The sequence below is a fragment of the Puma concolor genome, chromosome D4, assembly GCF_028749965.1.
Source record: "Puma concolor isolate L17-30 chromosome D4, mPumCon1.1.hap2, whole genome shotgun sequence".
In the NCBI taxonomy this organism is placed as follows: Eukaryota; Metazoa; Chordata; class Mammalia; order Carnivora; family Felidae; genus Puma; species Puma concolor.
Window position 1 is genome coordinate 73,522,399 of NC_141679.1, and position 22,485 is coordinate 73,544,883.

At 37.8% G+C, this 22,485-nt stretch overlaps 1 protein-coding gene across 6 annotated transcripts in view; it reads left to right on the forward strand.

Moving 5' to 3' along the window:
* KIAA1958 (KIAA1958 ortholog) overlaps window positions 1-22,485 on the forward strand; it is a 162,053-nt gene that overhangs the window by 58,363 nt on the left and 81,205 nt on the right. For all 6 annotated transcript variants that reach the window (XR_015242954.1, XR_015242955.1, XM_086683717.1 and 3 more), the window contains exon 2: window positions 13,137-14,331. Coding sequence is in view for 4 of the 6 variants with exons in the window: in XM_086683717.1 (XP_086539843.1) it covers window positions 13,161-14,331 (1,171 nt within the window). In the remaining 2 variants the exon portion in view is untranslated. The remainder of the gene's footprint in view (window positions 1-13,136; window positions 14,332-22,485) is intronic.

A 22,485-nucleotide genomic window follows, 5' to 3' on the forward strand; every position in this document is an offset into this window, starting at 1 on the left:
CATGCCTTCACAAGAGTACCATGCCATATTGTGTGTTATATTGTAGACCATCAAAATGGGGAAAAGAGTCTGATTTTAGGTGAACAATTATCAGGTGATTATTCTAGGCATTTTACGGTATGAATTAATTTAATCCTTACAGTAACACTATGATGTTGGGATTATTCTTAGCATAATTTTACAGATTAGTAAACTAAGGTACAGAGAGGTAAAGTAACTTGCCCAAGGTCACAGCAAACGGCAGAGTTAGGATTTAAGTTTTGTCTGTCTGGCAGCAGAGTCCCATGTACTGTCCCATCTTACATGGAAGTGGTCCCTCAAACACATCCAGGATAGTCTGTATACAGAACTTCTTCAGTTTTACGCATATTAAGATAGGGCTTGGGGGAAAGCAGTTGAGTTTGTAGAAAGTTTCATGTGACCCTCATCAGACTTATCTGTAACTCTACCAGTGAGGCCCTTTTGGGAGACTCAAATTTTAACTCTATCAGTCATGGAGAATGTTGCTGATACTCTGTTTTCTGCCTGATTGACCTGATTTCCTTCTGTAGCCATCCTCCTATAAATCTTGTTTTGATTTACCAAGTCTCATCTCTCAGGTAACCTGAACATTGACACTTGCCAAATGGTGTCTGTGCAATCACAGTTTAAGTTCATAACCTTTCATTCCCTTTCATCTTAATTTCTTACATAAATGTTCAAAGAAATAAAAACATAGGGAGAAAATTGTCACTGCTGAGATACAGGAAGGTTAGCCATGAATTGGCTAGGTAATATGCCTCTTTCTTCCCCCCAGTAACCCCCATCCAGCTTTGAGTAAATCCCTAAATAATCTCAAACTCTTTGAGCTCAGAGTTCATGGAGCTATTGTTAGTGTTCTTTTGTATATTCAGTTTTTATTTTCTATGATTGTGCAGAAATGTTCATAGCTGTTTTGTATTTGCAGCTTTCTTTCTTTCTTTCTTTCTTTCTTTCTTTCTTTCTTTCTTTCTTTCAATTTTTAAAATTTATATCCAAGTTAGTTAGCATATAGTGCAATAATGATTTCAGGAATAGAATCCAGTGATTCATCCCCTACATATAAAACCCAATGCTTATCCCAACAAGTGTCCTCCTTAATGCCCTTTGCCCATTTAGCTCATCCCTCCACCCACAACCCCTCCAGCAACCCTCAGTTTGTTCTCTGTATTTCAGAGTCTCTTATGTTTTGTCCTCCTCCCTTTTTTTATATTATTTTTGCTTCCCTTCCCTTCTGTTCACTTGTTCTGTATCTTAAATTCCACATATGAATGAAATCATATGATATTTCTCTTCCTCTGACTAATTTTGCTTAGTGTAATACACTCTAGTTCCATCCACGTTGTTGCAGATGGCAAGATTTCATTCTTTTTGATTGCTTGGTGATACCCTATCATATATATATATCACATCTTCTTTATCCATTCATCTGTCGATGGACATTTGGGCTCTTTCCATACTTTGACTATTGTCGATAGCACTGCTATAACCATTGGGGTGCATGTGCCCCTTTGAAACAGCACATCTGCATCCTTTGGATAAATAACCTAGCAGTGCAATTGTTGGATTTTAGGGTGGCTCTATTTTTTGAGGAACCTCAGTACTGTTTTCCAGAGTGGCTGCACCAGTTTGCATTCCCACCACCAGTGCAGAAGGGTTCCTCTTTTTCCACATCCTCGCTAGCATCTGTCATTGCCTGAGTTGTTAATTTTCGCCATTCTGACTGGTTTGAGGTTGTATCTCATTGTGGTTTTGATTTGTATTTCTCTGATGATGAGTGATATTGAGCATTTTTTCATGTGCCTGTTAGCCATCTGGATGTCTTCTGTGGAAAAGTGTCTATTCATGTCTTTTGCCCATTTCTTCACTGAATTATTTGTTTTTCAGGTGTTGAGTTTGAGAAGTTCTTTATAGTTTTTGGATACTAGCCCTTTATCTGACATGTCATTTGCAAATATCTTCTCCCATTCCATTGGCTGCCTTTAGTTTTGCTGATTGTTTCCTTAAATCATTTATTTTATCAGTCTCTTTATGCTCATCTATATATCCAACTATTTGATACCTCCTTTTGGGTGTTTTAAAAGCACCTCAAAGTAACATAACAAAAATCAAACCTTTTCTCAGTGGCCAAGTCAGAATCTATAACTTCTTTCTTCCTCTCACTACCCTTATCCAATCTTTCATCTTCTACCTCTTACTTGATTTTCAAGTATGTCCCCTTCTTTCCATCCTTCTGCTACTATCCAAGGCAGGTTACCACTATATCTTACCTGAATTGCTGCATTATCTTTCCTGACGGGATTCCTGCCTTGCAGTCTTGATCTCTTCAACTATAATCAGAATTATGATTCTAAAGTCACTTCATTACTTACAACCATGTAATACTTTTTAAATTATCTCTATAATAAAGTCAAGTCTTGTACATGATCTAGAAGACCATCATGATCTAGCCCTTCCCTACTTTTTCAGACATACTCCCCACCCCAGAGTAGAATTAGCCATTATCCCCATATATGGAACTTCCGTTGTACCACATTCAATTACTTGACTTACGTACTAGTCAACTCTCAGTTTCTTGGAGTCAAGAACTCTGGTCTTATTTCTCTTTATTTTTGGGATGCCTTACACAGTGTGTATTAGGTTTCCTAGGACTGCCCAACAAGTACCACAAGTGAATGGCTTAAAACAACAAAAATGAGGGGTGTCTGGGTGACTCATTTGGTTAAGCATCTGACTCAATATTGGCTCAGGTCGTGATCTTGCCATGGTGAGATCGAGCCCATGTCAGGCTGAGCTTGCACTCTCTCGCTTTCTCAAAATAAATAAACTTTAAAACAACAAAAATGTATTGTTTCATAGTTCAGTCTAGAAGTCCTAAATCAAGGTGTTGGCAAAATCATGTTACTTTTGAAACCTATAGGGTAATCTTTCCTTCCTCTTCCTAGCTTCTAGTAGTTTGCTGTCAACCTTTGGTGTTCCTTGGCTTGCAGCTGCATAACTCTAATCTGTGCTGTCACATGGCTTTCTCCCTGTGCCTGTCTTCATGTGGCTATCTCCTTATAAGGACACCAGTCATAATGGATTAGGGACCCCGTTTACATCTGTATGACTTCATGAAAACTTAACCAATTACATCTGCAATTATAAGTTATTTTTTTTTAATATTTTATTTTGGGAGAGAGAGAGAGATGGGGAGGGGCACAGAGAGAGGGAGAGAGAATCCCAAGCAGGCTCCATGCTGTCAGTGCAGAGCACGATGTGGGGCTTGAACTCATGAACAGTGAAATTATGACTTGAACCAAAATCAAGAGTCATATACTTAACCAACTGGGCAACCTAGGCACCCCTATAAGTTATCTTATGGTCACATTCTGAGGTACTGGGATTTAGGACTAAAACATATCTTTACGGCGGGTGGGGTGGCACAAATCAGTCTATAACACAGTATTTAGCATGTAATATGTACTTAATAGATGTTTACTGAATTGAAATATAAATGAAATACATGTTATATATTCATGGTATAGAATTAAAACTTTTTTATATTATGATTTTTTAATTTACTAGGTGCGAAGTATCTTTTAGATTTGTCTGTTTCCAAAAATTACATCATGGATTGCATGGTACTTATAACATTTGAAAATTAATAACTGTATTAAAGTAAAAGCAAATATCATATAATCTGAATTATTTATTTGGTTTCTTGTTTATTTTTATTTTTATTTTTTAATGTTTATTTTTGAGATAGGGACAGACAATGCGATTGGAGCAGGGGTAGAGAGAGAGGGAGACACAGAATCCAAAGCAGGCTCCAGGCTCTGAGCCGTCAGCACGGAGCTCGACGCAGGGCTCAAACCCACAAACCACAAGATCATGACCTGAGCCGAATTCGGACACTTAGCCCACTGAGCCACCCAGGCGCCCCTGAAATCTTTATTTGTAAGCTCACTTTTTAAAAAATGCTTCTTTATTTTTGAGAGAGAGAGCATAAGCAGGGGAGGGGCAGAGAGAGAGAGAAAGAGAATCTGAAGCATGCTTTGCGCTGTCAGTGAAAAGCCTGACGTGGGGCTCGAACCCACAAACTGTGAGATCATGACCAGAGCCAAAGTTGGATGCCCAACGCACTGAGCCACCCAGGTGCCCCTGTAAGCTCACTTTTAATGTTTGTGCTAATTTATGTAACTTACTTATACATTTTTTAAAATAATAGATGGGTCTTACATTTTGGAAAGCACATTTCAGGCCTCAGTAGGAATAAATATCCTTTCCCTGTCCTTTCACTGTGGTTTTAAAAGTAGTATCTTCTTGGGGCGCCTGGGTGGCGCAGTCGGTTAAGCATCCGACTTCAGCCAGGTCACGATCTCGCGGTCCGTGAGTTCGAGCCCCGCGTCAGGCTCTGGGCTGATGGCTCGGAGCCTGGAGCCTGTTTCCGATTCTGTGTCTCCCTCTCTCTCTGCCCCTCCCCCGTTCATGCTCTGTCTCTCTCTGTCCCAAAAATAAATAAAAAATGTTGAAAAAAAAAAAAAGTAGTATCTTCTGGGGCGCCTGGGTGGCTCAGTCGGTTAAGCGTCTGGCTTCAGCTCAGGTCACGATCTCGTGGTCCGCGAGTTCGAGCCCCGTGTCGGGCTCTGGGCTGATGGCTCGGAGCCTGGAGTCTGCTTCCGATTCTGTGTCTCCCTCTCTCTCTGCCCCTCCCCCGTTCATGCTGTGTCTCTCTCTGTCTCAAAAATAAATAAACGTTGAATTTTTTTTTAAAGTAGTATCTTCTTTCTGTACATTATTATGCATTAATGTTGAAACTTTTTTCTTCAGACTTTTTTTGGTAAAATTCCAGTTGTTTGAATATTTTCTATATGTAGCATATGTAATAAATCACATCCTTTAATGAAAATATGGGGAAATTAGGATTGTATGATCTACTTTTTAGATTCTAAGAGTTGTAGTTAATGGAATAATAAAATAGGAAGTATATGTCATTCTCAGTAAGTAAGAAAAACATAGAAACCTTGTCTCTGGCTTTTTAAAGGAGCTATACTTCCCATGTTTTGTTTTTTCTTTTGTTTCTAGCTTTGTTCATCACTGGTCTGTTAGTTGAGACATCATCAGTGCTTTTTAAAAGGCGAAAGATTTATGCGATTTGAAGAGAAACCAGAGCATCATCAGTGCTTTTTAGACCATACCCACATTTCCTTAGATAGCAATGAAAATTACATAGGGGATCTCCTGAAAGAAGGTAGCAATGTTGAGTGTGTTTAATTTTGATGGATACCTTCTTCATCCCTGGATTATTTATATTCCATTAGCAATTGATGGAGTCCAGTTTATCAAATTTTTTATGGCTCTTGCTTTTTGCAACCTAACAAACCTGTGCCTACCCCAAGGTCACAGATACTAAAAAAATTCTTCTGGAATTTTTTTAGTTGTAGGTTTCAGATTAGGTTTAAGGTCCATTTTGAGTTAACTTTTTAGATTTATTTTTGAGAGAGAGAGAGAGCCAGAGTGTGAATGGGGGAGGGGCAGAGAGAGAGGGAGACACAGAATCTGAAGCAGGCTTTAGGCTCTGAGCCGTCAGCACAGAGCCTGACGTGGGGCATGAACCCACAAACCGCAAGATCATGACCTGAGCTGAAGTCTGATGCTTAATCAACTTAGCCACGTGGGGGCTCCCATTTTGAGTTAATTTTTATGTGTGGTTTAACTGAAGGTTTTGTTTTGTTTTTGTTTTTAATGGCTGTCTAATTGATTTAGCATCGTATTTTGAAAATTTTTTCCTCTCCTATTGAATTGCCTTTGCCTTTGTTGAAAATCAATTAACCAAATATGTGTGGGTCTGTTTCTGAGCACCCATTCTGTTCCATTGATGTATGTGTCTATTCTTTTGTCAGGATCCCATGATCTTGATTACTATAGCTTGAAATTATTCTAAGCCTCAAAACCAGGTATAGTGAGTCCTCCAACTTTATTCTTATTTAAAGATTTTGCTTTGGTTATTCGAGATCCTTTGCATTTTTATATAAATTTTAGAATCACCTTGTCTGTTTCTTCTAAAAAAGCCAACTGGAATGTTGATTGGAATTGCATTGAATAGATATATCAGTTGATAATAATACCAACCTAACAATATTGAATCTTTCAATCCACAAATATAGTATTTATCTGTATTTATGTCACATTTAATTTCTCTAATCAGTGTTTTGTTGTTTTTAGTTATAGAAGTCTTGGACATCTTTTGTTAGATTTATTCCTAGGTATTTAATACTTTTGGCACTACCATAAATAGAATTTTTAAAAATTTAATTTTCTAATATTTTGTTGTTAGTATGTAGAAAATAATTGATTTTTAAAACTATTAATCTTCTATCTTACTACTTTGCTAATAAATTCATTTATGAGTTCTAGCAGTTTCATGAATTCTCTGGAATTTTCTACGTAAACAGTATCATCTACATGTAAAACAGTTTTATTTCTGTTCTAATTTTTCTACCTTTTATTTCTTTTTATTGCATTATTTCAGTGGCACTGACCTCTAGTATGATGTTGAATAAGTGATGAAAGTGAGCATTCAGAATACTGATCTTGGGAGAAGATGATTCAGCCTTTTACATTAAGTTTAATATTAGCTGTAGATTTTTTACAGCTATCCTTTATGAGTTTGAGGAAATTCCTACTAATATTAGCTTACTAAGAGATGTTTCAGGGTTTTTTTGTTTTGTTTTTGGTGGGGTTTTTTTTGTTTGTTTTTTTTGGGAGAGAGAGAGTGTGAGTGGGGGAGAGGGGCAGAGGAAGAGAGAGAGAATCTTAAGCAGGCTCTATGCTCAGCGCAGAGCTTAACATGGGGCTTGAATCCAGAACCGTGGGATCATGACCTGAGCTGAAATCAAGACACTCAACTGGCTGAGCCACCCAGGTGTCCCTAAGCATTTTTAATTGTAAATGAATATTTAATTTTGTCATGTGCTTTGCATCTTTTGAGATGATCATGTGGATTTTTTTCTTCTGTGGACTGTTAATATGTTGAATTATATTGGTGGAGTTTTGAATATTCAGCCAACCTTGCATTCCTAGGATAAGTCTTACTTGGTCATGATGTATTATTACCCATTTTATATATTGTTAGATTCATTTTGGTAATGTTTTGTAAGCTTTTTTTTTTTTGTATAAAATAAGGATGTTTGTCTGTAATTTTCTTTATTGTAGTACCTTTCTCAGGTTTTTGTTATTAGGGTTATGTTGTTTTCCTCAGACAAGTTGGGTAGTGCTCCCTTCTCCTATTTTTTGAAAATATTTGCATCATTTGGTATTATTTCTTCCTTGAATGTGTGATAGAATTTATCAGTGAAATATTTTTTTTGGAGAGGATTTTTTTTTAGCATTCAACTTCTTTTATAGATATATGACTACCAAGATTTTCTGTTTTTTCTTGTGTCAATTTTATCATCTATCAGCAATTGACATTTAGTGGCATTCCAACAACACCACACTAAATCCTTTGAAAGGTTCAGAATCTTATAAAAAAAAATTTTTTTTTTAATGTTTATTTTTGAGACAGAGAGAGATGGAGCATGAACAGGGGACAGTCAGAGAGAGAGGGAGACACAGAATCCAAGGCAGGCTCCGGGCTCTGAGCTGTCAGCACAGAGCCTGATGCGGGGCTTGAACTCACGGATGGTGAGATCATGACCTGAGCCGAAGTCGGACGCTTAACTGACTGAGCCACCCAGGCGCCCCAGGTTCAGAATCTTATAAAGAGAGAGACTGTAATGGCTGTGGGCAGATTGTTGGAACTGAAGTGAGGTGAAAGCCAACTAGACATTCACTGGTATTTGGCTGGTATTCATTGGTACTTTGTCAGGTTTTCTAAGAATGACATAATCTTTTCATACCCCCCCCTTTTTTTTTTCCTGTAAGAAGTTTTTCTCAAACTTGTGAAAGAAAAACATTTTCATGGACTGTCCTTAGCCCAGTGCTGCCTTAAGTCATTTTTGTCATAATGTTATTTAAATATGTATAAACATAAAATTTATGCTTATAGTTCTGAGACAGCTGTAAACCAAAATAATCACACAAATTCAACCAAAGTTAAACTATAAAACCAACATAAACTCAAATTAACATTAATGTGATAGGAAACCAGATTGGAGACAATATCTTTCTACTTTTATATCAGAAACAGTGTAGTATGTTAATTTTAAGAGCATAGGCTCTGGAGAAAGACTAAGGTTCAAACTTTGGCTCTACCACTACTTTGTTCAAGTGACTTAGTTTACTTATTCATAAAATGAGGGTAATAATTTAGTTAATTTATTAGGAGTATTACTATAGTTAGGATATTGGTATTTCAAGTCTTAGAATAGTGCCTGGAAATTAATAATGTCCAATAAGTATTAGCTGTAATAATAATTAGTTTCATATTACTGAAACCTTAATGATTGGTGTTGGATTTAATAGTAGAATGTCTGACTCTATATTTAATGGGTTTCTGATTTGGCTTTAATAGTATGAATCCTAATACATAGAATGTTTGCTTCCCTAAGTTAACATATAAAGTGTTGATAATAACTTTATAGCTTTGTTTGCAAATTTAGGGTAACCAGATCTCATACTTAACCTAAACTCTGCTAGTCAGGGCTCTTTGAGTTTGTTTTTAATCAAGTGTCACGTGATAACTCCTAATCCGTGTGCCTAATCCAATCATAGCCCATATGAATATGGGAAAATACTGTCTGAAGTTATTTTTAATTCTTGAAAATGTAGAAAAAGCATTGTTTTTCAGCATAGAGCTTATCATCAGACTGTTGAAGGAAGTCAGTAGGTTCTTGAAAGGATTTATTTTTAGCACCTTGGAAATACCCTAATTGTCTTATTGATTCTATTTTTATTAAATTTAGAATATATTGCAGCATATTGATAGTTATTCCTTGGCAGCTTGGACTCAATCCATTTAATTACCCTAAATATCAGCTAATTATGCTCTCTTATAACCGTATTGGTTAACATTGGTTGCCTGGCTGAAATATATTAATAGTGATACTGGAAAAATATTTTCACTTTATCATACTCAAGAAAAGTTTAAGAGCCTCTTCATAAGATTGCTAGTGAATTTCAGAATGTAATAAAAGTGACTTCTGATTACTGTCTATTGATTCTTAAAGGTTGGTTATTATTACAGAATTAAGTGGATAAGCTTTTAACAAAATTTGAAATTTTATCTACTTTGTCTTTTATTATAATTTTTTTTCCGGCTTGTGGGACCTTCAGTAAAGGTACTTATTTTACTACTGTAGCTTTTACTTATACAATAAGTTCTTTGGAGTTCTACATGCTTATACAATTTTATGTTTGGAATCTGTCACATTTTTGTCTGTTTGAACTGTTACAACGTCCTTAGTCAAATATTGTGCCATAATGTATGTTATTTTTTTTCTATGAACATATATATTTATTTCAACTCCTTTTTATTTTCTCATTACCCTGTGACACTTAAAGTGGTATATTGCTTCACCATCACATATGCCATTTTCATGACGTCAAATCATGATTGCCTTTCATCTGAAAATTAATGCAAAAGAGAAGTTTTGTATTTATATCTGCTAAAAAGGAAACAGCATGAATGGGTTTCCCAACAAATTGGAAGTTGAATCATGTCACTTTAGGTGATTATGGACAATAATGTGAGTATAGATGCAAAGGCAATACTCGGATGTAATGTGATTATTTAGATGACTCATGATATGCTTAAAATAATCATATTTTTATAGAATCAAAATAAAACATTTTGGAATAGAATTATAGACTTCCCAAGAATTTATTTGTGGAGTCCAGTCTGAGAAGCAGTTGTACTGGGGCATGGTGCAGAGAAATTGAAGGATTCTGCTCTGAGGTTCCAAAAACCAGAGATGAATGTTATTTTTTGTGTGTCAGGTAGTAGTTGAGTTCAGCTGTATGTAATTAAATACTCCAACAACAGTGGCTTAAGCAAGGTAAGGGGCTCATCTTTCCTTATGTAATAAAGAGTCCTAGATAGTCCAGAGTTGATGTCATGGCTTTATGATGTCAACAGGGACCCAACCTCCTTCTGGCTATTCTCTCCCATCTTTAAGTTCTTATTTCATGCTCCCATTATGGCCTCTATTGCCATATGGAGCTCCAACCATCATGTCCTTGTTCTAGTCGGGAAGAAAGAGAAGGACAAAGGGCAAAAGAAAAAAAGACAAAAACTGGACAAGTCTGTTTTTCAGAAGGCTTTCCCAAACCCCACTCAGTGGCTTTTTTTTTTTAACACATTATTGCCCAGAACTGTGTTATATGACAATTCCTATTTCAATTCCTATTCCTATTAAATATAGACATTAAGAAACTTAAAAAACAAAAATAAAAAACGTCAGGCCTTCTTGCTTTATATATGTGTGTGTGTGTGTGTGTGTGTGTGTGTGTGTGTTTATTTTTGAGAGAGAGAGCACGTGAGCAGGGGAGGGGCAGAGAGAGAGGGGGACAGAGGATCCAAAGTGGGCTCCATGCTGATAGCAGCAAGCCCGGTGCGGGACTTGAACTCAAGAACCGTGAGATCATGACCTGAGCCAAAATCAGATGCTCAGCCAACTGAGCCACCCAGGCGCCCCTTTCTTTTTTTTTTAATTTTGTAATTTTAAGTTCAATATAGTTAATGCAGTTTTATATTAGTGTTAGGTGTACAATATAGTGATTCAGCAATTTTGTACATTACTCAGTGCTCATTGTGTTAATTGTAGCAGTCTTTCTCTTTTCTCTGCATTTTTACTTTAAAGTTATATGAAACAAATAAAAATAAGTCCCTAAGTTCCTAAAGTATGAAGGGAACATAAAGATCATATAGTCCTGACATTTTAGCTTAGAGGTAATCTATGATTTGTTTGAGGCCACAGACTCAGGTTACAGGACTAGAATTGAAGTTCCCAACTCCTATGCCAATAACTGTTCTTTCCATTTACTGTGCTGCTTCTTAAACTCTGGTTGCTCATGTATTAGTCTTCTGTACACAAGACAGCCGTGGTTTGGTTATACCACTGGCAAGAAAATCCTCTGTTCCCTTCAGTGATTACAATAAAGTGATAGGAGGAGATTTCTTGTTTCTTATTTGAGGGTCTTTGAAAAAAGATTTTTTTAAATGTTTATTTATTTAGAGAGAGAAAGAGCTTGAGGAAGGGAGGGGCAGAGAAAGAGGTAGTGAGAAGCCTGATATGGGACTTGAACTCACAAACTGTGAGATCATGACCTGAGCCAAAATCAAGAGTCATATACTTAACTGACTGAGCCACCCAGGCACCCCTTTATTTGAGGGTCTTATGTGTTCACTTTGTTAGTGTTGATGGCACTGCCAGCATTTATATATTTATTCATTCATTCTTCATTCATTCACTCATCATTAACAGTAGATTATAAATTCTCAAGAGCAGGACCATATCGTATTAATCCCCAAGTAGGCCCTCATTGATGAATGCAAAATTATAGTTCCTGTCCTCAAGTAATTCTCAGTCATGTTTGGGAAACAGACAAGAATGTCAATGATAACAGTACAGAGATAACTCAGGAGATGATAGATGCACAAGTGAAAAGAATTTGAATACATTTTTGAGGCTGAAAGAAGTTCTGGAAAGACTTCAACAGGAGGTGGTCTCAAGTTCAGTTTTGAAAGGATTTTCCAGATGAATAAAGAAGAGGGCTGCATATCAAGACAAAGAACAAATTTTTAGAGGCCTAGTGGAGGGTGAGAAACTTTAGCGAAGAGGAGACCATAAAAAATGTGGGGAAATCCCATACTAGTAGGAAATGAGGTTTGAGAGGTTGGCTGTGGTCCTGACCACATCACAGAGGCCTCATAACATGTGAAAGGTTTCACTTTACCTAACTCTACTGATGAGGTGCCATGGAGATTCAAATGTGCCCTTTTGTATGACCACCTGACATTATAGTTAGACCTTGGTACCTCAGTGCAGAGCCCACCTACACTGAGGCACCACTTGTTACTCACAGCTACAGATGAACAGGACCGACTAACCACACATCAAGATCCTTGTTCCTCCTTCTCCACGCCCCTCATCCCAGTTCTCCCCAGAATCTCCCTTTTACTTGACCTTTCTAATCACATGTAGACTCCACGTGCCCCATTTTACTTTTCTTGCCCATCATCTTGTCCTCACTCTTACCCAGCCAAGGACTCATAACAAGTGATTCTTTCTGAAGTCTGTCCAATAAAGAATAGTTTATTCCTATTTGGTAGTTGGTTATCCTAGGGTGTCCAGGAGTCTCAGATGGTGGAACACACCAGACCCATCTTTTACCTCTAAATTGTGACATGAAAGGCAGTATTTCAGGAATTTCAGACAGCAAGGAGGCAGAAAGCCTGTTCCTAAGATTTGGTTAGAGTCCCGGCACCTGGCCCACCCATCCTTGCTTCTGATCTACAGACTGCCTGCAACCCAGATCCCAGCAGGTGCACTCTAGTGGCTCTCCTCCCAGTCCATTCTCCTTTCTCTATTAGACTTTTCTTCTGCACTTCAGCGTTTGATTCTTTCCTTGGACTCTTAGTTGCATCATTGCTTTCTGGTGCCCAGCAGAGGATTGACTTCCCTTCTGTAACTCATCCTAGAATGGATCTCAGCCTTTGTTGGTTCTGCCTTCAGTAATGAAGTTTCTGATGGCAGAGTGTAAAGTTGGAAGTGCATTTTCTTGGTTAATACAAATAATGCATACATTTTACTCTTAATGGGCTGACTAAGCCTCTTTTTGTGACTTTGGAAGTAAAATGTACCATGACAAACCTCACCTCTTTTTTATTGCTTGTTTTTTTTTCTTTCCCACATTTTTTCTTATGCAGATATTACTTTTTATGTAGATATTATAACATTGAAGGAAACGGACAAAAATCTTCTTGTTTCACAGCCATAAGGCATCAACTGTTTTTTACTTTTCCCTGTATTCTCTTCCAGTCCCTGCCCATGTGCAGCAATATTAACTAGATAAAGTTTTGAAGTGCATTTCTTTTTTATGCCACATGATCATAGTTCAAGGATATTGAAATGATGGAGATACGGGAATATCTTGGGTAATAATGGCTTCTTATTTTGATTATTTCCCTTTAGGAAAGACACTGCTGATCCTGTAACATGGAGGATTGCCTTCATACCTCATCTGAGAATCTGTCCAAATTGGTCAGCTGGGCCCACAGCCATGGGACCATTTGCAGCCTCATTCCAAACCTGAAACACTTGCTTTCAGAAGGTTCCCATGGGAACCTCACAGCAATGTGGGGCTGTAGTGCTGGCCATGCTTATCACTGGCCATTGACAGCTACTTGCAGAGCTGGGTCCCAAGAAAGGGTCTGTTTCCAGGATAACAGAAGTTTTAACTCTGATAGTCCCAGTATAATCGGAGTGCCCTCCGAGACACAAACTAGCCCTGTTGAAAGGTACCCTGGGAGACCAGTGAAAGCGAAGCTAGACTGTAATCGGACCAGAGACTCTTGTGACTTCTCTTATTGCAGTGAGCCCTCTGAACTGGATGAAGCTGTTGAAGAATATGAAGATGAAAACACCCTGTTTGACATGGTTTGTGAGTCTTCTGTTACAGATGAGGATAGTGACTTTGAACCCCAAACCCAAAGGCCTCAAACCATTGCTCGAAAAAGGCCTGGAATAGTTCCATCTTCTCTCCATTCCAGCTCCCAAGCTCAAATGGTTGATGAATGCAGCAATGATGTCATCATTAAGAAAATCAAACAAGAGATTCCCGAGGATTATTACATTGTGGCGAATGCAGAGCTGACTGGAGGGGTAGACGGACCAGCCCTGTCATTGACACAGATGGCAAAACCCAAGCCTCAGAGTCATGCTGGTCCCTCTTGTATAGGGTCTGCTAAGCTGATTCCCCATGTAACATCTGCCATCAGCACAGAGCTGGACCCACATGGTGTGTCTGCATCCCCCTCTGTGATGTCCAGACCGATCGTCCAGAAGACTGCCAGGGTATCTCTGGCTTCACCAAACAGAGGACCTCCCAGTGCCCATGGCACAAACCAGCAGGTGGCCATGCAGATGCCTGTGAGCACTTCCCATCCTAATAAACAGATCAGCATCCCTTTGTCTGCCCTGCAACTGCCTGGACAAGATGACCAAATTGCTTCTGAAGAGTTCCTGCCCCATCTGCCCAGCCAGGTCTCCTCTTGTGAGGTAGCTCTTTCTCCCTCAGTTAACACAGAGCCAGAAGTGAGCTCCAGTCAGCAGCAGCCCCCAGTTGCTCCAACCATAACCACTGAGGCCACAGCACAGTGCATACCAGGTATGGCACATGAGGTGACAGAGAGTCCCTCATCCATGTACGTCAGAGAATTCTGCGCCGTCAACACTTATGAAACCATTGGCTCAGTTTGCTAGAATTCAGGCCTTTATTATTCTCAGAAAGATAGAAATAATGAAATATATGACATCCAGGTGTTACTCTAAAGGAAATTCATCTGAATTAAGGCCATCCATCCAGTCAGTGTACCTCAGGGCTGAGAGGACAGCTGTAGGATTGTGCTGTTGCTATTGCATGGCTAGATTTAAGGTTTGTGTCTGATCTTAAGCTGAACTTTATATAGCAGAGTTATCTTTGAAAAAAAATTTGTCTCCTGTCAGTATCAAAGTATTTGATTGCTGTTTGAAGCCAAAAATGATGTTGGGTTAGACAAATAATGACAATAGAACTGGCGCTTTTCCTTTATTATTTGTCTGAACCATCTTGGCATTTCTATTCATTTTAGTTGGTGTGGCAGTTTAGAACAAGGTTTTTAAAAAGCAATAAATAATTCTAGAAGAAATATTTTATCTTTTATCTCATAATTTAAAATAACTTGCATTCCTGGAATACATGGGCCTAACTCAGCGGATGAGAGGGGAGGGAAATAATCATATGAGGTCTCTATCTGTTATTCTGATATTCTGATATTCTGTAATTCTCACGTTCAGTTCTTATTTAATCTGGGATATTATTATATAAAGGGGGCTTGAGTGTCGCATGTTTGGATCCATTATTCAAATCTAATAGGCCAGAAGTAGAAACATGGATAAGGATGACAGATATGTAGAACAGAGAGTAGAGAAAGCAGAAATTTGTGGCACATTTTGGTTTCATTTTAATTCCTCTCAAGGAAGTCCTGTATTTTGGGAAAAGTCTCCTAGAATCCTGTGGTACCTGTGCCTTTACCCAATTTATGATTTTCCTGCGATAGCCCTGGTGTTATTAATAAAATATTCATATCCTGACTAAGAATTAGGCTTTTCAGTTTATTCATTTTTCTTCTTTTTTTTTTTTTTTTTTAATTTTTTTTTTCAACGTTTATTTATTTTTGGGACAGAGAGAGACAGAGCATGAACGGGGGAGGGGCAGAGAGAGAGGGAGACACAGAATCGGAAACAGGCTCCAGGCTCTGAGCCATCAGCCCAGAGCCTGACGCGGGGCTCGAACTCACGGACCGCGAGATCGTGACCTGGCTGAAGTCGGACGCTCAACCGACTGCGCCACCCAGGCGCCCCATCTTCTTTTTAAAGTAACAGCTTTATCAAGATATAATTCACATACCATAAAATATACTCTTTTAAAGTATACAGTCCAGTGGCTTCAGGTATATTTACAGAGTTGTGCAGCCATTACCACTATATAATTCAAAACCCTGTCATCACCCCAGAAAGGAGCCCATACTTATCAGCAGTCTCTCTTTCCCTCCTCCCAACCCATCAACCACTAATCTACTTTATGTCTCTATGGATTTGTCTTTTGTGCTCATTTCATGTAAATGGAATCATATCGTGTGGCCTTTTGTGACTGCCTTCTTGCAATTAGCTACTTTTTTAAATGTTAATTTATGTTGTAGCATGTATCAGGATTTCTTTTTATTACCAAATAGTACTTCATTATATGGATATACCTTATTTTGTTTTCCTATTCATCAGCTGGTGGGCATTTAGGTTGTTTTTATTTTGGGGCTGTCATGAGTAATACTGTTAATAACATTCATATACAAGTTTTTGTGTGGACGTATAATTTCATTTCACTTGGGCAACTACCTAGAAGTGTAATTGCTGGGTGTATGATAACTCTATGCTTAATTTTTTGAGGAACTGCCAAACTGTTTTCCAAAGTACCTCCGCCATAACAATATGGTCTTTGGCTAATCCTGACATAATTTAGACACGTTATTTTTATTAGGCTGGTGAAGTATTTGTACTAGGTAGGAAATCTGACTCTTGATACATATAGGATATAAGTAGTAGTACTTTTTCACTTAAATAAATAGTTGTATCTAGTTTATTTGTGTCCCCTCCCCCCCTTTTTTAATATAAATTAGGAGACTTGGCCTGACAGAGTTTTCTGCATTCCCACTTAATTTATATTTGAGGGTACAATTCAGAAATGTATTTTGCACAGTGGTCCAGTATACCAAAACAGCTTAGTAAGACTGTTGTATTACATATCCTTCCATGAACTTACCCAGCATCCTTCCGCTAATGTACCACAGCTTAGTAATTGTATTATCCCCTCCACTAACTTACCCCAGATTTTCTTGTATCTGCCTAGTGGATAAGGAATGAAACATCAAGGCTCTTTACTAAATAAAATATGAATATTTTATTATATAATTGTTTTTGAAAAGAAATTCAGCCTATTTGAAAAAATATTTTAATCTATTTATTTTTATATAGATTACATTCTCTTAGGCTTTTTTCTTTTCTTAATGAAATTGTATTTTTTTATAATAGCTATAAAAGCAGGTATGGCCAAGTACAGCACATAATGAATACAATTGTAAACTGTGATTTAGCTTTACTCTAGCAAGGAGAATTGGTTTGGCTTGGAATTGAACCTTTAAGAAAAACAGTATAAAGAACTGGTAATGGGAATTTCCTAAGGAATCATTTTGATGTTTTTTTGATCCATTGTTCTTTGGAAGGATATTATATTGCTAAGATATCATTAGCTAAAGAAACACTATTTGTACTGGAAACATCACTGGAACAAATAATCTGATTGACATTTTTCTTTTGTGAACGTTACGTAGACTTAAATTTACCATTGTTCTATAGAGCCCAATTAGGCTCTGTGCTCTAACGCTTTTATTTACTTGTTTTGCATATTTATTGCAGTGGGTAGTCTTTATTCTAAACATAGATTTTTTTTTAATTTAGAATTCAGCACATCCAAATGTATGCGAATGATTATGTACAGATGGACCTTACTCAGTTAATATATAAAGTGTACTTGGGACTAAGCAAAGAAGAAAGCTTTTGAAAAGAACTTGCTGTAAGCAAAATCAGGTACTCTTCTTAAGAAAACAGATGTTGTATAAGCTGGAGTTCTTATCAGATCATTGTAGAAATACTGCATATCTTTGAATAATGTTTTTAAAATAAATAATCTGACAAATGACTATTGAGTCAACCAAAAACAAAGAGAAATTGTCTCATTTTACTTAGTTTTACTGATGCTATTTAAATTGTATTCTCCTAGTGTAAAGTCATCCTTATTTATGTTCAAAATTAAACAACCAAAGTGATAAAATGTTAATCAAGGTATGGATAAAATTATTTTCATACCAACCCTGTTATACTGTTCAACCCAAATCTTAGCAAACAGTAATGAGGAAAGAGGACATATATTATTAAAAGAATTATTAACTATCTCCCAGTGGCTTAGATTCCATTACATTTTGAGGTTTTTAAATGTAAATTTGGGGCATTTGTTATAAATTTAAATCTCTATTGCATTGTGAGTTGGGTTTTTATGTGCATATTTCTCAAATACACACACATACACACGACTTACTTTATGATTTTGTACAAGGACCCCTTTTATTAATCAGCTTTTTCCCCAGAAGTTTTATAGTAGCAAGCAATCAACTTTTTCTTATCGGATTTATAATATATGTGTGTTTTTCTCTTGAAAATACACATCTTGGAGCACATGGTGGCTCAGTTGGTTAGGCTTCTGGCTCTTGATTTTAGCTCAGGTCATGATATCACATTTCCTGAGTTTGGGCCCTGCGTTGGGCTCTGTGCTGACAGTTTGGAGCCTGCTTGGGATTCTCTGTCCCTCTCTCTGTCCCTCTCTCTGTCTCTGTCTCTGTCTCTCTCTCTCTCTCTCTCTCTCTGCCTCTCTGCTCCTCCCCTGCTCACTCCTTCTCTCAAAAATAAAGAAATAAACATTAAAAGAAAGAAAATACACATCTTTAGTTTTTTCTAATAAATCATATGTTCTATATATATATCGGAAATATTAACTCAGTCTATTTTTTTTTAAGTTTTTATTTATTTATTTTGAGAGAGAGCACACAAGTGGGGGGTGGGCGCAGAGAGAGAGAAAGAGAGAGAATCCCAAGCAGGCTCCACACTATTAGCATAGAGCCTGATGCGGGGCTTGAACTCACGAACTGCGAGATCGTGACCTGAGCCAGAACTAAGAGTTGGAGGCTTAACTGACTGAGTCACCTAGGCACCTCTCTCATAGTCTATTTTGTACATTGGAAATACATTTCTCTCTTTACTGTTAAAGTAATTTTGGTATAATTAAAGTAAGTTTGTTGATGGCATTTTTTAAGATGGATTTTCTTAATTTTTATGAAGGTTAATCTTTTTAGCCTTTATTTAGCTATCATCTTTTCTGCCTTTGGTTATTTTGCTAAGGATGTCCTTTCCCTCCCTTGAGTCAGATAACTACCTGTATTTTACTCTGGTTCTTTTTTGGTCCCCTGCAACCCCATCCTGTCTCCTTTGTTTTTTTTACCTTTAACTCTGCAGTTAGAATGTATTTTGGATTGGAACCTCACTTCATTATTTTTGCAGTTAGATGTTTCAGCATCATTCATTAAATAATTCCTGTTTATATATCACATTTTTGTTTATAATTGGGTCTGTTTGTAGATTTTCAATTCTGTTGTTGATCTCTTTTTCTTCTAATTTTTTATTATTTGAGTATTTTTTTTTTTTTAAGATTTTTTTTTTTTAAAGTAATCTCTGCACCCAACACAGGGCTTGGACTTAAAACCCTGAGATCAGTAGTCACTCACTCCACCAACTGAACTAGCTAGGTTCTCCACTATTTGATTATATCTTATACAAAACAAAATGCATTCATAGAAAAAGACGAGTATAATTTAAAGTATTGAATAGAATAGAATAGTATAATTTAAAATATTTAATAGAATTTAGTAAGTTTTTTGTTTCTTAGATTTTTTTTTTTTGGGTGGGGAGAGAGATCATGAGTGGGGGAGAGGGACAGAGGGAGAAAGAGAACCCCAAGCTGGAACCCAGCTCGGGCCCTGATCCCATGACCCTGGGATCATGACCTGAGCCAAAACCAAGAGTCCAACGCTTAACTGAGTGAGCCACCTAGTGCCCCAAGTTTAATAAGCTTTTAAAATGATTAAGTCATATATTCTAGTTATTTGGTCTGTGTTTACATGCATAAACAGTGATTTTTCTTGTCAAAAACAAAAAACCCGAGTTAAAATAAGTTAAAAGAGAATAAATTGCTTTATAGTCCAAGGACATATCTTGAAACAAGCTTTTATGCAATGGTCAAATGATGTCTAGTTTCTTTCTTGCTATTTCTCACCCTTAGCTTCCTTGGTATTAGCTCTACCTGTAGATATTTGATTCCTGCATTGTCCCTAAGGTGATTGCCAAGTGCTGCTAAGATTGATGTCTTGCAGTAGACTGTGCCTTTGTCACAGCATTCCCCTTAACCCCTGAATCAGTCTTTGGAGCATCACGCCCCCAACAGGAAATGGTATTGAGGCCAGTTCTACACAAACCACATAGCTAGGTGTAGAGGTTGGATGGGGGTATTCTTCCAAGGACATTCATTCTAGGTACTAATCTTGAAAGGGGCAGCAAACCAGTAGGTAAGTAAGTAGGTACTTACTACTATTTGTGTGTATTTTTGTTTTTGTTTTGAGCACTTAAAGTTTTTTGTTTGTTTATTTATTTATTTATTTATTTTTTAAAATTTTTTTTTTTTCAACATTTATTTATTTTTCGGACAGAGAGAGACAGAGCATGAACGGGGGAGGGGCAGAGAGAGAGGGAGACACAGAATCAGAAACAGGCTCCAGGCTCTGAGCCATCAGCCCAGGGCCCGACGCGGGGCTCGAACTCACGGACCGCGAGATTGTGACCTGGCTGAAGTCGGACGCTCAACCGACTGTGCCACCCAGGCGCCCCTATTTATTTATTTTTAATGTTTATTTTTGAGAGAGAGCTGAGCTGTCAGCACGGAGCCCGATGTGGGGCTTGAACTCTCACAAACTGCAAGATCGTGACCTGAGCCAAAGTAGGATGCTTAACTGACTGAGCCACCCAGGTGCCCTTGAGCACTTAAGTTTTTTTTAATGTGGGCAGATAGGAGGAGATGTTTATATATGTCATTCAAGGACAGGATATACTAGAACAGTGTTCTAACATAGGGGTAGAAACATATATGAATATGCTTGTGTGTGTCTGTATATGCGTATGTATACATACATATCCATGATATTATATATATTTTCTTATTCCACAAGAAATATATGCCTCTTCTTGCAAGATAGGACAAGACTAAATATGTTTTCTTAGCCACACCCTTTTCTGTGCCTTCCTGCAGGAAAACCTGAGACATAAATTCTGAAAGATAAGGGAGGGAGAGTAAAAATTCAGGCTCAGTTTTATGCCATCATTTCCCTCCTTATCACAGGATGCTTATCTGAGGATTGATAAGTCAGGCAGTGCTGGGCATTGAGATAGTAGAGCCTGGCCATTCAGAGTTTGGAATCAGACATGCCTAGCTCGATTCTCACCCCTACCTCCTGCTGGCCTTGTGAAATTAGCTGTCATTTCATTTTCCTGAGACTGTTTTCTCATTTGTAAAGTAATAATAGTGCCTGTCTTATAGGATTGTTTGAGGACCAAATGCAAAAATATAGGTTAAAGAGAATACCTGACATATAATAAACACTCAGCAAATAAGTTTCTACCATTACTAATATTTTTATTTTCATTATCATCATCATCGTTGCCATTATTAGGCTGTGCTCAATACTCTTTAAGTAATGAGGTAGATTCCGATGTTATGCAATTACATCCATTCATCTTCTAAAAAATGTTCCATGGACCAGTATTACCAGCATCAGCTGGAAGCTTAGAAGAAGTGCAGAATCTATGGTCCTACCCCAGACCTAAAGAATCAAAATTTGCATTTTAATAAGATCTCCACATAACCTGTATGCACATTGAAGCTTAAGAAGCAGTGATACAGGGAATGCAGGGCCCATATTATGGGGCACATTGTTATTCCATCCAGCCACCCAGTAACTGAACACTCTTGCTGTGTGAGAGAATTCCCTCTGTGCATCTGCATTTCCCCATTGGAGAGGCCAAAAACATGGTTCCAAGTTTGTATTTCAATGAGGGCACAGTCTTGTGACCTTAGGCTTTGTCAGTCAAATGCACTCACACCAGACTCCAATTAGAAGTACCTAGACAGATACCATATGTTTTCACTCTTAGGTGGATCCTGAGAAACTTAACAGAAACCCATGGGGGAGGGGAAGGAAAAAAAAAAAAAAAGAAGTTAGAGTGGGAGAGAGCCAAAGCATAAGAGACTCTTAAAAACTGAGAACTGAGGGTTGATGGGGGGTGGGAGGGAGGGAGGGTAGTTGAGGGGTATTGAGGAGGACACCTTTTGGGATGAGCACTGGGTGTTGTATGGAAACCAATTTGACAATAAACTTCATATATTGAAAAAAAAAGTACCTAGAAGAATCTATTTTGCAAATGCAAATCTTGCCATTTCTAGAGGTAGCAGAAGCAGCATCCCTGCAGTGGTTTCAGCCTTAGAGGCCCGTTGTTGGAGTTTGGTGGCTTCATGACATCTACCAGAGCAAATCTGTGTTGGGTCAGAGAGTTTTTTGTGGATTCCTGCAAACCTGATTTACTGGTATTCTAGGAAACTCTGTGGCCCTTATTAAATTCTTTTCTGCCGAACCTCACTACATTGGGCTTTCATTGTTCTAAACAAAGAATCTGGAGGCATATAACCTCTAAACCTAGGAAATGTTGCATGAAAAATAAAATAATTTTCTTTTTGTCACTAGGTTTGTATTTTCAGCTAAAATTAATGGCATCCCTTTGGTAAGTAACCACTGATACCAGGATGGCCTGTATCATATGATATCTTGTTGTACAAATTGTACAAACAATCAATAGGATGGTGAGGGGAGAGATAGCTTCTCCTCACACTAAATCTTCCCTTCCTTCCAGTGGGAGTTTTTGCTGGAATGTGTCCCTTGTTGGGAAGTGGTTGGAAGCACAGGTTAACATATTCCCTGAACCTAGAATGGGGGAAGGAGGTACTTAGTACTTTTGCTTTCAGCTACGGACTTTATTTAAAGGGCAGTTCTGGGAAATGAGAGAAATCCCAGTT